At 43.1% G+C, this 16,071-nt stretch overlaps 2 protein-coding genes across 2 annotated transcripts in view; both read left to right on the top strand.

The window, feature by feature from the left end:
* Positions 1 to 439: 439 nt before the first annotated feature.
* The window catches only part of Utp6 (UTP6 small subunit processome component), a 34,891-nt gene continuing 19,259 nt past the window's right edge, over positions 440 to 16,071 (top strand). The window contains exons 1-8 of the mRNA XM_048365860.1: positions 440 to 639; positions 4,028 to 4,112; positions 5,014 to 5,055; positions 6,198 to 6,290; positions 8,298 to 8,345; positions 8,872 to 8,935; positions 12,347 to 12,465; positions 15,578 to 15,655. Coding sequence (XP_048221817.1) covers positions 548 to 639; positions 4,028 to 4,112; positions 5,014 to 5,055; positions 6,198 to 6,290; positions 8,298 to 8,345; positions 8,872 to 8,935; positions 12,347 to 12,465; positions 15,578 to 15,655 — 621 coding nt within the window. The 5' untranslated portion in view covers positions 440 to 547. The remainder of the gene's footprint in view (positions 640 to 4,027; positions 4,113 to 5,013; positions 5,056 to 6,197; positions 6,291 to 8,297; positions 8,346 to 8,871; positions 8,936 to 12,346; positions 12,466 to 15,577; positions 15,656 to 16,071) is intronic.
* Positions 12,472 to 14,803, top strand: LOC125365655 (cyclin-Q-like). Its single transcript, XM_048365861.1, has one exon. It carries the CDS (start codon positions 13,142 to 13,144, stop codon positions 13,877 to 13,879), a length of 738 nt encoding a protein of 245 aa, XP_048221818.1. The 5' UTR covers positions 12,472 to 13,141; the 3' UTR covers positions 13,880 to 14,803.

The raw sequence follows: 16,071 nt of genomic DNA, 5'->3' as shown, positions 1-16,071 counted from the left end.
CCAGAAGCGGCGCTGTGGCTCAAGTGGCAGAGTGCTAGCCTTGAGCGGGAAGAAGCCAGGGACAGTGCTCAGGCCCTGAGTTCACAGCCTAGGACTGGCAAAAAAAAAAAAAAGGTATCTGCATTCAGTCGAAATCATACTTGGCCAAAAAAAAACAAAAACAAAAACAAAAACAACAAAATGCACTTGATGCCTTTTTCAGATAACCGATTGAAATCCGGAGGCGCTCCTCCCCTACCCCTTCCTCACCCCTGCCCAATCCCAGTGGTCCGGCGCCACGCCCTCTTTTAGCTCCGCCTTCTATTCCCTCCCCTCCCGGAGGGTGGAGCGTCATCGTTGCAATCCCACAGTCAGCCACAGGGAGGCGGCAGCGTTCTCCACCGGTCTTCCTCGACTGCGGAAGCGGAAAAGGCGGGACCTCGGTAGCACGCGACGTCCGTCCGTGTGAGCGCGAAGGCTGGGTGTCCCGCCTGGAAGGTGGGCCGCGCCGGCCGCGTGTCGGTGGTAGTGGCGGAGGTTCCCCGGCGGGTTATAGAGCTCCGACCTCATGGCGGAGATAATCCAGGAACGCATAGAAGACCGTATCCCCGAATTGGAACAGCTGGAGCGCATTGGACTTTTCAGCGCTAAGGAAATTAAGTGAGAGGGGCCGGGGGAGCGGGAGAACCGGGGCGGGCTGAGGGGAGGTCGCGGGGCTGTGCTTGCGGGCGGGGCGGCGGGAGCACCTGGCGGGGGGGGGGGGTGAGGAGAGTGACTGCCGGAGTGAAATGGGCATCCACCTCCCGGAGACCCGTCCGTCCCAGGCCTTGCTCCCTTGCACGGAGCAGGCGCGTGGGGTCCTGGTCAACCCGGGGGGCCCGGGCCCCGCGGGAGCGAGGGCGCGGCGACGGCGGCGTGGGGAGTGCGGAAGAAGGCACGGTTTGGGTTTGGAGAGCAGGGCCGTGGAGATGCGGGGCCGAGTGCCGCCGCCGCCGCCCTGCGGCTGCGGGCCACTCTTCTTCCGCTCGCCCGGGAGCACCGCGTAATTCTTTTTCCAGTGCCACCCGCAGCCTACACACTGCTGCGCCTGGCGTTCAGTCATTTGTTGCGGGTAATTTTTTACGATTCTTTTGGTGATATTGGGGATCGAATCGCGCGTGGGCCTTCTGCTCCCTAGCAAGGCGCTCTACCACTTGATCCACGCCCCCAGCTCTGATTTTAATATCTTCGTGTGTGTATGTGTGTGTGTGTGTGTGTGTGAGAGAGAGAGAGAAACTTCAGTTTACATGACTGGATGCAATAATGTGGCAATGGGAACATCAAATATTTGTGAATGAAGCACAGTATAACGGTGGGACTCTTAGAAAGTGTCTGGGAATATGGCCTAGTGGCAAGAGTGCTTGTCTCGTACACATGAAGCCCTGGGTTCGATTCCTTCGCACCATATGTGTAGAAAAGCCCAGAGGTGGCGCTGTGGCTCAAGTGGCAGAGTGCTAGCCTTGAGCAAAAAGAAGCCAGGGACAGTGCTCAGGCCCTGAGTCCAAGCCCCAGGACTGCCCCCTCACCCCCCCAAAAAAGTGCACCATAAATGTTACCATTACTAAATATGATTGTCTGGAATATCTTGGGTCAAATTAATATTATTGTTATTATTTTCCTTTGTGTTGGTCCTGGGGCTTGAACTCAGGACCTGGGTGCTGTCCCTGAGCTTCATTTTGGTTAAGGCTTGTCCTCTACCATTTGGGCCACAGCGCTACTTCCTGCGCCTGTGGTGGCACTGAACTAGGCTCCTCAGATCTCAGCCCCCTAAGTAGAGAGGATTACAGGCATGAGCCACTGGCATCAAGCTTTCTTGTATTACATTCTAATGTACATTTTATGCATTTACTCTTTAACTAAAGATGGGTAAGTCCTTTGTAGTAATGAGCCTTTTTAGGTAGGGAGTATGTTTTCTTTTTTTAATTAGGCACCAGTGGCTCACAGCTGTAAATCCTTCCCAGGAGGCTGAGGTCTGAGGATAGCTGGTGAAAGCCAGCCTGGGCTGTAAAGTCAGATTCTTATCTCCAATTAACTGCCAAAAAATTGGAGTGGAACTGTGGCTCAAGTGGTAGAGTGCTAACCACAAAAACAGTGGGGAGTTGGAGATGTAGCTCAATAGCTTGTCCAGGATGGGCAAGGCCCTAGGTTTGATCCCAGAGAATGTAGAAAACAAAACAAGACAAACTCCTATGTGATCTGTATTTGGAAGAAAATACATCTTTATTCAAATTACATACAAATTGTTATGTACAAATAATGTAAAGCATATACATTATGCTTTATACTGGCGGCAGTTTAAGTGATCCTGGCAATTAAGGTGATTTTCCTGAAAGTTCAAAATAAATTGATGCTCTTGAGAGCACAGAAGTAATCATGTAAGAGAATGCTTGTCTCACTATGACAAGATCAATGTGGTTGGGAATTAGGTTTTAGTAAATACATGTTTTAAGTGTATGAAAAACTTAAAATACCCAACATAAATATAATAAAAATATAATTACAAAACTCCAACAAGGGGCTGGGGATATGGCCTAGTGGCAAGAGTGATTGCCTTGTATACATGACACCCTAGGTTCAATTCCCCAGCACCACATATACAGAAAATGGCCAGAAGTGGCGCTGTGGCTCAAGTGGCAGAGTGCTAGCCTTGAGCAAAAAGAAGCCAGGGACAGTGCTCACTCAGGCCCTGAGTCCAGGCCCCAGGACTGGCAAAAAAACTCCAACAAATGGACAGACAAAACCTAGCCAGGTATGGAGATTCATACCTATAATCCTATCTACTTGGGCAGTGGAGCTTGGGCAAAAACATTTTTTTTTTGTGCCAATCCTGGGGCTTGAACTCAGGGCCTGGGCACTATCCCTGAGCTTTTTTTACTGAAGACTAGCACTTTATCACTTGAGCCACAGTGCCACTTCTAACTTTTTCTATTTATGTGGTAGTGAGGAATCAAACCCAGGGCTTCATGCATGCTAGGCAGGCACTCTACCACTAAGCCACATTCTTAGCCCTGGGCAAAAAAGTTTTATTGGTTCTTAGCCAGTAGAAGTTGGGTGCTGTGACACATACCTGTCATCCTAGCTACCCAGAAAGCCTAAAAGGATGGTTGTGGCTCAGTCTGGCCTAGGCAAAAATGTGAGATCTATTCATAAAATAGAGCAGAAAAGGCTGAGGGCACAGTTAAAGTGGTAGAGTTCCTGCCTAGGAAGCACAAGGTCCTAAGTTCAAACCCTGTGCTACCAAAGGAAAATCCATAAAACAAAAATCTTAAGCCTAAGTTTAACTTTTGCTATTTCAAATGTAGCTTGGGCCAGGTGCCAATGCCTGTAATCCTAGCTACTCAGGAGGCTGCAATCTGAGGATTGAGGTTCAAAGCCAACCCAGGCAGGAAAGTCCATTAGAATTTATCTCCAAATTAACTATTAAAAAGCTGGAAATGCTGCTGTGGCTCAAAGTGGTAGAGTACTAACATTGAGCACAAAAGCTAAGGGACAGTGCTCTCAGGCCTTGCTGAGTTCAAGCCGGCTTCCAGGACCAGCATCAAAATAAATAAATAAAAATTATATCTTATTTCCATTTATTCTTTCATTCATTCTTTTGTTCATGGCAGTACTAGAGTTTGAAACTCAGGATCTTCTGTCTGCTAGGCAAGCATGCTGCCATTTGCTGTACCTCTGGTCCAATTTTTTTTTGGTTCATTGGGACAGGGTTTTGCCACGTAGCCAGGATGGTCTCCAATTTGCTATCTTCCTACAGGCTGGAATTACAGATGTGTGCCACCACTCACAACTCATTAAGTGTTGAAATTTAAGCTGGCCGTAGTGACACACGCCAGTAATCAACAAGGAAGATGAGGCAGGAGGATCACAAGTTCGAGACCAGCCTGGGCTACACCTGGGCTGGGATGTAGCTCAGTGCAAAGCACTTGACTAGCAAGTGCAATGTCATGGGTTTGATCCCCAGTACAAAAAAAAGAAAAAAGAAAGAAATATAAGTGATTTTTCTCCTCAGGGCCATCATTAAGAAGGCTTCTGATCTAGAATACAAAATACAGAGAAGAGCCCTTTTCAAAGAAGACTTTATCAATTATGTCCAAGTAAGTGAATTATTTTATTACTCTTCAATCCCTTGACAAATGGAAATTAGAAGATTGTGAGGCTAACATTTCTGTAGAATTTCATAATTGTTGATAAAAGACATCAGGATTGATTAGGTTTTTGTTGTTGTTGGTCATGGGGCTTGAACTCAATGCCTGGGCGCTGTCCCTGAGCCTCTTTGTGCTCAAGGCTAGCACTCTACCACTTCAGCCACTGCTCCACTTCCAGTGTTTGAGTGGTTAATTGGAGAAAGAGTCTCACTGGGACTTTTCTGCCTGGGCTGGCATTGAACTTCTATCCTCAGATCTCAGTCTCCTGAATAGCTAGGTTAATAGGTGTGAGCCACCAGTGCTTGGCTGATTAGAATTATTGATTACATATATATGTCATACATCACACATACACACATAAAGTATATATAAATCAGAATTAGAGATGTTTATTGGGAGTTGTTTTGCTCACTGGGCTTTAGTCCTTGACAAATGAAACTCTTTCATCTTATTGGTTAGTATATCCTAATCTGTCAGACACAATGTGTAATTAGGGTTTCAGCAAGAGAGTTGCTCTTGGGGAACAAGAGAGAGAAGTGAGAATTTGACCATAGATATTGGAAGGTCTGTAAGTCAACTTGGAAAGATGTGCTCTAAGATTCTCCCCTCCCTCCATCCCTCCATCCCTCCCTCCCTCTCCCTTTCTGTGTCTGTACTGTTCATGATTCTGTATATACTTATAAATATTACAGATGTAAGGTGAATTTTCAGTGAATTAGGGAAATTTATTATAAATTCTGCTTATTGGTAGTGAATTATGTTCAATTTTGTCTTTTTTGTGATCATTTTCTATGTTTACAAGGTTGTAGTTTTTCTTGCTTATATTTCTTTGTATGTTTTTCTTCCACAGTATGAAATTAATCTTTTGGAGCTGATCCAGCGAAGAAGAGCAGTAAGTAGATGACTTTTTAGAGGTTAGAAAAAATATATAAGTAAATAGGTAGTTGCATAGCTAGCACTTATATTTGAGAGAATAAATGTATGGTGCTCATAATGGCTATTTGTAATCATTTGCTTTCTTTGTTAGTACTTTTTAAAAAAAATTTGTTTTGTTTTTGTTGCCAGTCCTGGGGTGTGGACTCAGGGTCTGAGCACTATCCCTGGCTTCTTTTTTGCTCAAGGCTAGTACTGTACCTCTTGAGCCATAGCGCCACTTCTGGCTTTTTTTTTTCTATATATGTGGTGCTGAGGAATGGAACCCAGGGCTTCAGGTATATGAGGCGAGCACTTTACCACTAGGCCATATTCCCAGCCCCTTTTTTTAAAAATGTAAAAAAACACATTATTTTGGTGTTGCTGGGATATGAACCCATGCTTGCTTTGCTAGGTAGGTGCTCTACCATATGAGTCATGCTTGCAGCCATTGCCAGTACAGTTAAATGACCAAGTGGGAAGGCTATATTTGTTGTTGTTGGCTGTGGGGCTTGAACCTCTGGACCTCAGTGCTGTCCCTGAGCTCTTCAGCTCAAGGCTAGCTAGTGCTCTACCACTTGAGCCACAGTGCTACTTCTGGGTCTTTTTTTTTTTTTTTGGCCTTGGACTCAGGGTCTGAGCACTGTCCCTGGCTTTTTGCTCAAGGCTAGCGCTCTGCCACTTGAGCCACAGCGCCATTTCTGGCCGTTTTCTATTTATGTGGTGCTGGGGAATTGAACCTAGGGCTTCATGTATACGAGGCAAGCACTCTTGCCACTAGGCCGTATTCCCAGCCCCACAGTACCACTTATGGTTTTCTTGTGGTTAATTGGAGATAAGAGTCTCATAGACTTTCCTGCTCAGTCTGGCTTTGAACTGGATCCTCAGATCTTAGCCTCCTGAGTAGCTAGGATTACAGGTATGAGACACTGACACTTGGCTTTAAAAAAAAAAAAGTTATTGTAAAGGTGATGAATGGGGGTGGGGTGTTATAGTTATGTAAGTAAGGCTTCCTCTCAGGAAGGCTATTTTGAATAAATATCATTAAACTGACTCTGTTTTTTTGTCCCACTTTGTTTTGTTATTTTTGGTACTGGGAATTGAACTTTTCTCCCCTTTTAGCGCATCAGATATTCATTTAAGAAGGATGAGATTGAACATTCAATTGTACAACGGATATATGGGGTCTTTGGGCGTGCTTCAGCAAAGTGGAAAGTAAGTGATCACAGAATGACTTGGATATTCAAATGCATTATCTTCTGTTTCTATCTTAGGTATCTTAATGCCTATTTGAATAATTATGTCATTGCTTAGAACATTTCTTCTTCTTTTTTTTTTTCTTTCTAGTCCTGGGGCTTGAACTCAAGGCCTGAGCACTGTGCTTCTTTTTGCTCAACGCTAGCACTCTACCACTTGCACCACACCGCCACTTCTGGCTTTATATTATGTGGTGCTGAGGAATTGAACCCAGGGCTTCATGTATCTCAAGAGGCGAGCACTTTACCACTAGGCCATATTCCCAGCCTGGAACATTTCTTTTTTTTTTTTTTTAATTTTTAACTGTATTATTATTATTTTTTTTGTCTTTTCTTTTTTGGTATTGAGAATTGGACCCAGGATGTTGTACTTGCTAGGCAAGCGCTTTGCCATTGATCTACATCTCAGCCCGGAACATTTCTTTTTGTGCTAGTCCTGGAGTGAAACTCCAGGTCTGGGCACTGTCCTTGAGCTTCTTTTGCCCTTGAGCACTTTAACCACAGCTCAACTTCTAGCTTATTTATTTATTTTTATTTATTTTTGGCCAGTCCTGGGCCTTCAACTCAGGGCCTGAGCACTCAAGTGCTCAAGGCTAGCACTCTGCCACTGAGCCACAGTGCCACTTCTGGCCGTTTCCTATATATGTGGTGCTGGGGAATCGAATCCAGGGCTTCCTGTATACGAGGCAAGTACTCTTGCCACTAGGCCATATTCCCAGCCTCTTCTAGCTTATTTTGTAGCTTAATAGTGATAAAAGTCTCAAAAGACTTTCCTGCCCTGGATGTTTCTGAATGACAATCCTCAGATTTTAGTCTCTTGATTAGCTAGGTATGAGCTACTGGTGCCTGGCTTTGGAGCTTCTTTTTTGCCAGTCCTGGTACATGAACTTGGGACCTAAGCACTGTCCCTGGCTTCTTTTGCTCAAAGCTAGCACTCTACCACGTGAGTCACAGCATCAATTCTTGCCTTTTCCATTTATGTGGTGCTGAGGAATTGAACCCAGGGCTTCATGTATGGTAGGCAAGCACTTTACCACTAAGCCACATTCCCAGCCCCTGGAACATTTTTTTTTTTGCCAGTTCTGGGGCTTGGACTCAGGGCCTGAGCACTGTCCCTGGCTCTTTTTGCTCAAGGCTAGTACTCTACCACTTGAGCCGCAGTGCCACTTCTGGCCATTTTCTGCATATGTGCTGCTGGGGAATTGAACCCAGGGCCTCATTATAAGAGACAAGCACTCTTGCCACTAGGCCATATCCCCAGCCCCCTGGAACATTTTTTAAGCCATAGACTATGAAGAAAATCAAGCTCATAACTTTGTTGTTATTTTATGAAGTTGGTGCTGAGAACAGTGTGTTTGGCACATTATTAAAGTTTAAGGACCTGGGAGACCCTTGGGTATTACTGAGAAGGGAAGTACACTGAAGACTAGGAATGACTAGATAGGCACAGTACCTTAGTCTCAGTTCTTTAAGTCTCACGTGGAAGTAGACTTTACTTTTTTTTTTTTTTTGCCAGTCCTGGGGCTTGAACTCAGGGCCTGAGCACTGTCCCTGGCTTCTTTTTTTTGCTCAAGGCTGGCACTCTGACACTTGAGCTACAGCGCCACTTCTAGCCATTTTCTATATATGTGGTGCTGAGGAATTGAACCCAGGGCTCCTTGTATACGAGGCAAACACTCTTGCCACTAGACCATATTCCCAGCCCCGACTTTACTTTTTTTTAAGTATTTAATTTTCTTTTGTTTCATTTATTTATTTGCTCATTAAGGAGTTATACACAGGAGTTACAATTCCATAAATATGGGAAATCCGAGAGTCAGATTGAATTATTGTGGTTCCATAGGCCCATGGTAACATATGGGATCTTCTGAAACTTGATTATGTTGGCAACAAAGTAAATTATTGCAAAGGTGTATTGTATATAAAGGTCAAGGCCAGGCAGCTTACCATTGTGTTTTTCTTGCAGGATGATGTGCAACTTTGGCTGTCCTATGTAGTTTTTTGTAAGAAATGGGTGAGTAGAACTATGTTTTCTTTCCCCTTTGTTTGCTGCTTCATTACTGGACTCTGTTTTCCCAGAGTTGGCTAAGAAATGGGAAAGGAACCCAAGAAGGCTGAGGCTGAACTTGAGTAAAACATTTATATACCTGAGTGACTATATAAATGGCTCAAGTCAGTTGACAAGAAAATCATTTTTACACATATTTGTGTAGTAAAATTGAAAAAATTTAAAGGTAGTAGACGTGTTTAGTGACTTTAGGTAGAAGAATACTACAAGTATGTCTGCTTTTATTGGTGTGTCCTGAACAACAGCAGATCTTGCTCACTGAATTTTTATTTTTTTGTGGGGGTTGGGGAAGGCAGAGGGTAGTATATAATGGGGCCTTGTGCTTGCTGAACAAGCACTCTACTACTTGCACCAGACTCCAGCTCTGGCCCCAGTGAATTTATAGTCAGTGAGGGCGCAGTTCATGTTCCTTATAGATTAATAGCAATGATTTCACTGTATAAAAGTAGAAAATTTTCTCCATCTTTTACAGGGTACCAAAGCTCAACTTAGCAAGATATTCTCTGCCATGTTGGCCATTCATTCAAACAAGCCAGGTATGGTGAAATCCTTGAGTTTTTTTCTAGAGTCAAGCCATTTTGGAATTCATCTTACTTGAGCCCAAGGGGATTAGTGCTTACAACACTGTTTTTGATGGGTTTGAGCTTATATAATTTGTCTCAGTGGTTTCTGTTCTTGAATAGCTGCTGGTTAACTTATCCATACTTACTGCAGCCAGTAGATGACCAAGTCTTGTATCTATAGACAAAAAGCACTATTATTTTGTTTGGCTTAATGGAAAATAAATAGACCATTCCTTGAAAGGTCAATTTTGTTGGAGGCAGTGAAATTTGAGGAGACTGGAAGCTGGTTACTCAAGCCTGTAATCCTAGCTACTCAGGAGGCTGAGATCTAAGGATTATAGTTCAAAGCCAGCCTGGGCAGACAAATTTAGAGCTTCTTATGTCTAATTAATGAGCAAAAAGAAGTGGAGCTGTGGCTCAGGTGGTAGGGTGCCATCCTTGAGCGAAAAAGCTAAGGGAGAGTGCAAGGTCCTGACTTACAGACCCAGTACTGGTATAAACAACAACAGAAAAGATAAACCTAAAACTTAAGGTTGACAATATTAATGGATTTTGAAAATTGATTGGCACAAAATACTTTTTTTTTTTTTTTTGATGGAGCTTGAACTCAAAGGCTTTGTGCTCTCTCTTAGTTTTTTTTCCTAATGGCTGGTACTCTACCACTTGGCACACCTCTAGCCCAGCTTTTTGTGCTCAAGGCTAGCTCTCTACCACCAGAGTCACAGCGCCACTTCTTAGCCCAGCTTTTTGTTGATTAATGAAGTCTTGAGAATTTTTCTGTTAGGATGGCTTTGATTTTTCAGTCCTCAGAGCTCAGCTCTTGAGAAGCTAGGATTACAAATGTGAGCCACTGGTGCCTGCTTGGTAATCATGCTTTATGAGAAAAAGGGTTGGCTTGGAACGTGGCTTAGTGGTAGAGTGCTTGCCTAGCATGCACAAAGCTCTGGTTTGATTCCTCAGTATCACATAAACAGAAAAAGCCAGAAGTGGCACTGTGACTCGAGGTAGAGTGCTATCCTCGAGCAAAAAGAAGCCAGGGACAGTGCTCAGACCCGAGTCCAAGCTCCAGGACTGGCAAAAGAGAGAGGGAGAGGCTTCTCTTTTATTTCCCTGATTCTGAGATGTATAAATGTTACTGATATTTTAATACTTTTAAATCTGTGTGTTGGTATGACAGAAGTCAAACAAAAGAGACAGACTCTTTATGGAAATTTTGGAACTTTGGGTAATCTTGAATTTCATCAGAAAGAAAAATGTGGAGAAGGAAGTCAAATATTCTTTATATAGGGCTGGGAATATATGACTTAGTGGTAGCGTGCTTGCATAGCATGCATGAAGTCCTGGGTTCAATTCCTCGTACCATATAAACAAAAAAAAAGCTGGAAGTAGTGCTGTGGCTCAAGTGGTAACGTGCCTAGCCTTGAGCAAAAGAAGCTCAAGGACAGTGCCCAGGCCCTGAATTCAAGCCCCAGGACCCAGGGAGGATGGGGGGGGGGGTGGAATACACACACACATGCACGCACGCACGCACACACACACTTTACATAGACCTACAGTTATTTAGGCATACAGAAATATATAAAACTGAGTTTTCTTATAAAGCTAAGTAGAACTTAATTATATTTAATTAAGTGTAATTTAATAGTAAATTTATTTCATATATGTATATACAGAGAGAGTGTGTCAGTGTCTAAGTGTAATTTAATAGTAAATTTATTTCATATATATGTATATACAGAGAGAGTGTGTCAGTGTCAATTGTGGGGCTTTAACTTGGGGCCTGCGTGCTGTCCCTGAGCTCTTTTGCTCCATGCTAGAGCTCTACTACCACTTGGAGTTACAGGGCTACTTCAGTTTTCTTCTGATTAATTAGAAATAAGGTTCTCATGCACTGTCCTGCCCAGGCTGGCTATAGATCATGATCTTCAGAACTCAGCCTTCTGAACAGCTAGGATTACAGGCATGACCCACCAGTGCCTGACTAATCATTTATATGTACACACACACACATACATATACACATATACGTGTGTATGCATATACACATATGTTCATAAGTATAATATATATATATATACATATACATAAATACACACACTGCATATGATTTCTTTTTTTGTACTCAGGGCCTGGGGGCTCTCCTTGAGCTTTTTTGGTTAAGGCTAATGCTCTACCCCTTAAGCCATAGTTGAATTTCAGTTTTTTTTTTTTTTTGTGTGTGTATGTGTGGTGGGGGGTAATTAACTGGAGACTGGAGCCTTACAGACTTTTCTGCCCAGGTGGTTCAAGTTGTGATTCTCAGAGCTTAGCTTCTCGGTAGCTAAAATTATGTGTGAGCCACCAGTGCCTGGCAGAAATAGCATAATTTTATGAACTTTTAAGTGCCTTTAGTTTTGGTACTAAGGGAATTAAAATTTGAAAGAATATGGAATTTTGTGGGGTGCTGTGGCTCATACCTATAATTCTAGCTACTCAGGAGGCTGAGATTGTAGTTTAAAGCCAGCTGGAACAGGAAAGTCTATAAGAATCTTATCTCCAGTTAATCAGCAGAAAACTGGAAGTGGCACTGTGGCTCACTTGGTAGAGCAGTATCCTTGAGCTGAATCGCTTAGGGACAGTGCCCAGGCCCAGAAGCCCCATAGTCGAAAAAAACCACAAAAAACCCAAAATCAGAAGTGGAACTCTGTCTCAAAGTGGCAGAGTGCTAGCCTTGAGCAAAAGAGCACCCAGGCCCCCTGAGTTTAAGCTCTGTGGCCGACAAAAAAAAAAAAAGAACTGAGGAAATTTGTAGAGAGTAAGAAAAAATAAAGACATGAGAAGAACAAGAGAAAAGAGTATTAAAATTATTTGACATTCCAATGTACGGAATCTCTTAGTCTGTGGTTTTATAAGAAGCAATTAAATACTAAAACTAGAAGAATAAACATTGTAGTTAAGTTAAAATTGTATGTTGGCTTTAGCTCTGATGAAATAATCACAGGCATTTACATATCCATCATTTAGAATGAACTTATGTTTACATTTGCCTATTTGCTTTGAAAACTCTAGAATGAAAATTTGCAGTTAGAGACTCTCTGCGGCTGGGAATAGTGCTTGCCTCACATACATGAAGCCCTGGGTTCGATTCCTGAGCGCTACGTATATAGAAAAGGCCAGAAGTGGTGCTGTGGCTCAAGTGGTAGAGTGCTAGCCTTGAGCAAAAGAAAAAGAAGCCAGGGATAGTGGCTCAGGCCCTGAATCCAAGCCCCAGTACTGGCTAAAAAACAAAAACACCACCCCTCCCCAGCTCTCTGCATGCCCCTCCTCCACACCAGTGGGAGCATTGGTGTTGCTTGCCTAGCTTGATTAATTTTTGAGTGATGTCTCATGTGTTTTCTCTTATAGCTTTGTGGATTATGGCAGCCAAATGGGAAATGGAAGATCGCTTGTCTTCTGAAAGTGCAAGACAGCTCTTTCTTCGCGCTCTGCGCTTTCATCCTGAGTGCCAGAAACTCTATCAGGAAGTGAGTGAGTGTGTCATAGGATGAAAGACTTGATTGAGGGCCCCTAGCTGCTAATAACACTGCTGTGTATTTCCTTATTTTTTTCCTGAGCCCATTTTTTACATGTTGTCTTCACATTTTTGTTTATGTAACAGAAACATTACAGTCTGTTGGTAGCTTTAAAAGGAAAAGAATTACCATTACCAAGTCCTTGTACCTATTTTATGGCTATATTAACAGCCTGCTTCTTTTATAATCTCTCATTTTCCCTGTAATGGCATTTAGGTTGGTTCCAGTATTTGCTCTCATGAAATTTTAGCTCTTTAGGATAAACTCCTTAGATTGCTGGAAGCAGAATTATTCATTTTAAAGGGTATAAGCTTGTTTTTTTTTCTTTTTAACTTTTTTTAGCTTTTTAAAATGTTAGTGTCTTATAATACAATGTAAATCACTGGGCTAGGGATGTGGCTCAGAGGTAGAGCATTTGCCTAGTCTAGCTGATGCCCTGGGTTTAGTTCCCATCACCTCAACACTGCACTGCAAAAAAAACCCCAAAAATAATGAAAGATTCTGCCATGGTGTGGCTTATGTCAGTGTAGTGACAGCACAGAGCCTTTAAAGACCCCTGGAACTGGTCTTGGTGTGCCCAGTCGCTACTTCTTTTGGGAAGAGGGTCCTGGGGCTTCGTGGTGGCCTCATGGAGACCCCTCACTCAGACACCTCTGGAGGGGCGGCAGGGCTGGAGCCCAGGGTGCACTTCCGAGTGACAAGGTTCATCATGGAGGCAGGGGTCAAACTAGCCATGCGGTCCATTCCCATCGCCACTGCCTGCACCATCTACCACAAGTTCTTCCGCGAGATCAGCCTGGACGCTTATGACCCTTACCTGGTTGCCATGTCGTCCATTTACTTGGCCGGCAAGGTGGAGGAGCAGCACCTGCGAATCCGCGACATCATCAATGTATCCAACAGCTACTTCCACCCGGGTAGCGAGCCCTTGGAGCTGGACTCGCGCTTCTGGGAGCTCCGGGACAGTGTCGTACAGTGTGAGCTCCTGGTGCTGAGGGCTCTGCGCTTCCAGGTCTCCTTCCAGCACCCACACAAGTACCTGCTCCACTACCTGATGGCCCTCAAACACTGGCTGAATCGGTACAGCTGGCAGCGGACCCCCGTCACCATTGTGGCCTGGGCCTTGCTGAGAGACAGCTACCATGGGGGGCTGTGCCTTCGCTTCCAGCCCCAGCACCTGGCTGTGGCTGTACTCTATTTGGCCCTACAGGTCTATGGAGTAGAAGTGCCTGCGGAGGAGGAGGCTGAAAAGCAATGGTGGCAAGTGTTTAGTGAAGACCTTACCAAGCCAATCATTGATAGCATTGTATCTGACCTCATTCAGATTTATGCCATGGACACAGAGATCCCTAAGCCTCTAGCCTAGGCCTGCCCAAAGAAAAGCCCATGATGGTTGGCTGCCTGGAAACTGTGCCATCACTTTGCTGCCACCCCTGGTGCCCTGAGTACCAGCTGGGAGGACTGGTTTTGCTGGTGAAGGTGATGACACGGTTGCTGCTTTGACTGTCACTAGCAGCATGGTCCAGAGGACGTGAGGAGCTCTGCCTCCAGCCTGCAGGGAGCTCACAGTGTGTGGCTGTCTGAGGCGGCAGCATTCCCTTTGTTCTGTGAGAAGACTGACTGCAACCAAAATGTGATCTCACTGACTGGAGAGTCAAAGAACAGATGGGACTGCATCCCTAGGGATCCCTTTAAAGCCAGATTTATAACAAGTGTGTATATGCAACACAGATGCAGTTTTGTTTGTGTAATTAAATATGGTACAACTCAAAAATTTCAGATAAATCTACTGTGTAGTATGTACTAACCATGCATTAATTTTATTTCATATTTTTACAACAGTACCATGACTTTCTTATAATTTGATGTTTTACATGTTTGTCACTAGTTTTATTTTGAAGTAACTATAGGCTCACTAGAAGTCACAAGATAATACAGTAAGGTTGGTGTAGCTCTTACCTACATTTCTCCAATGATTATATTTTATAAAATTGTATAGTATCAAAAATAGGAAATTGGTATTGCTACAAATTGTGTGTATGTATATATAGTCATTTTCCACATACATAGATTTGTTTACTTGTACATTTTCTTATATATTATTGTTATGTATAGTTTACTATCGCAGGTTCAGTTTCCAAGTTAATTGGTTTCTTTACTCTGCTATGGGCCCACTACTGTTTCTTTTTCTTTTTTGTCAGTCATGGGGCTTGAACTCAGGGCTTGGGCTCTGCCCCTGAGCTCTTTTGCTCAAGGCTAACCATTGCTCAATGCTGTACTATTTTGAGCCACAGTACCACTTCGGTTTTCTGGTGGTTAATTGGAGATGAGAGTCTTACAGAATATCCTGTCTAGGCTGCTTTTGAAGTGCGATCCTCAGATCTCAGCCTTCTGAGTAGCTAGGATTACAGATGTGAGCCACTGGTGCTCAGCTCCATATTCTTTAATACTTTGTTTATACTTTTGAGGAAGCCATAAATAAAAATACATGCAGAAACTTTCATTGTTAGATGACAAACTTATGTACTTCTCAGCTGGATTAATTATCACAACATGATTCCATGTTGCTTTCTGTGCCAAAAAACTTAAGGCTAGACAGGACTACTTGTAAACAGATAACTAAGGATACAAAGATTATTTTTCTAAGGGTGAGAATATGGCCTAGTGGCATACATGAAGCCCTGGGTTTGATTCCTCAGCACCAGATATATAGAAAATGGCCAGAAGTGGTGCTGTGGCTCAAAGTGGCAGAGTGCTAGCCTTGAGCAAAAAGAAACCAGGGACAGAACTCAGGACCTGAGGTCAAGGCCCAGGACTGGCGCAAAAAAAAAATAAAAAATAAGTGATTTATATCCTTAGAGTGTGTGTTAGAAGAGCATAAAATAATACCATTTGTACTATACCTTGTCATTGTCGACTAGTTTAATGACAAAGTAAACATAAAACTCTTGACCTTCCCATGTATGATATTAATAGATTAAAACAAAAAGCCATCTTTGGTGTTTCTAGTTGGAAAAAAAAAAGTGTCTCTAAGGCATTTCAGGTTATTATTTCCCTTTTGTAGTACTTTAGAATGGAGCTGATGCATGCTGAGAAACTGAGAAAGGAAAAGCAAGAATTTGAAAAGGCTGCCTTGGACATGGTAAGATCCTAGCATATTGTCAGTTATTAATGATGTCTAGTTGTTGAACCTGCTAAGGAGGAAGAGAAAAATCTTTGATATATATATATTTTCCCCCATATTTTGAAATCTGAAGAAGAATCTAGAGTTGATTTAATTAATAATGTTTGTGCTTTAAAGATACTATATTGAGACATTGAAGTAGCCCTCAAATATTACGGATGGAATAACAATGTTTTTGTTCAATATTGTATAATTTCATTAAATGATATATTAATGATTTCAATGAGCCTAACAAAGATTGTGGAAATTATGTTTTCTAGCCTTACTTCCCCCTTCCTTTATTTTATTTTATTTTTATTTATTTATTTATTTTTTTGGCCAGTCCTGGGCCTTGGACTCAGGGCCTGAGCACTGTCCCTGGCTTCTTCCTGCTC

The sequence above is a fragment of the Perognathus longimembris genome, chromosome 17, assembly GCF_023159225.1.
Source record: "Perognathus longimembris pacificus isolate PPM17 chromosome 17, ASM2315922v1, whole genome shotgun sequence".
Taxonomy (NCBI): Eukaryota; Metazoa; Chordata; class Mammalia; order Rodentia; family Heteromyidae; genus Perognathus; species Perognathus longimembris.
The sequence above is the reverse complement of the archived record's forward strand: the minus strand, read 5'-3'. Positions and strand labels throughout refer to the sequence as shown.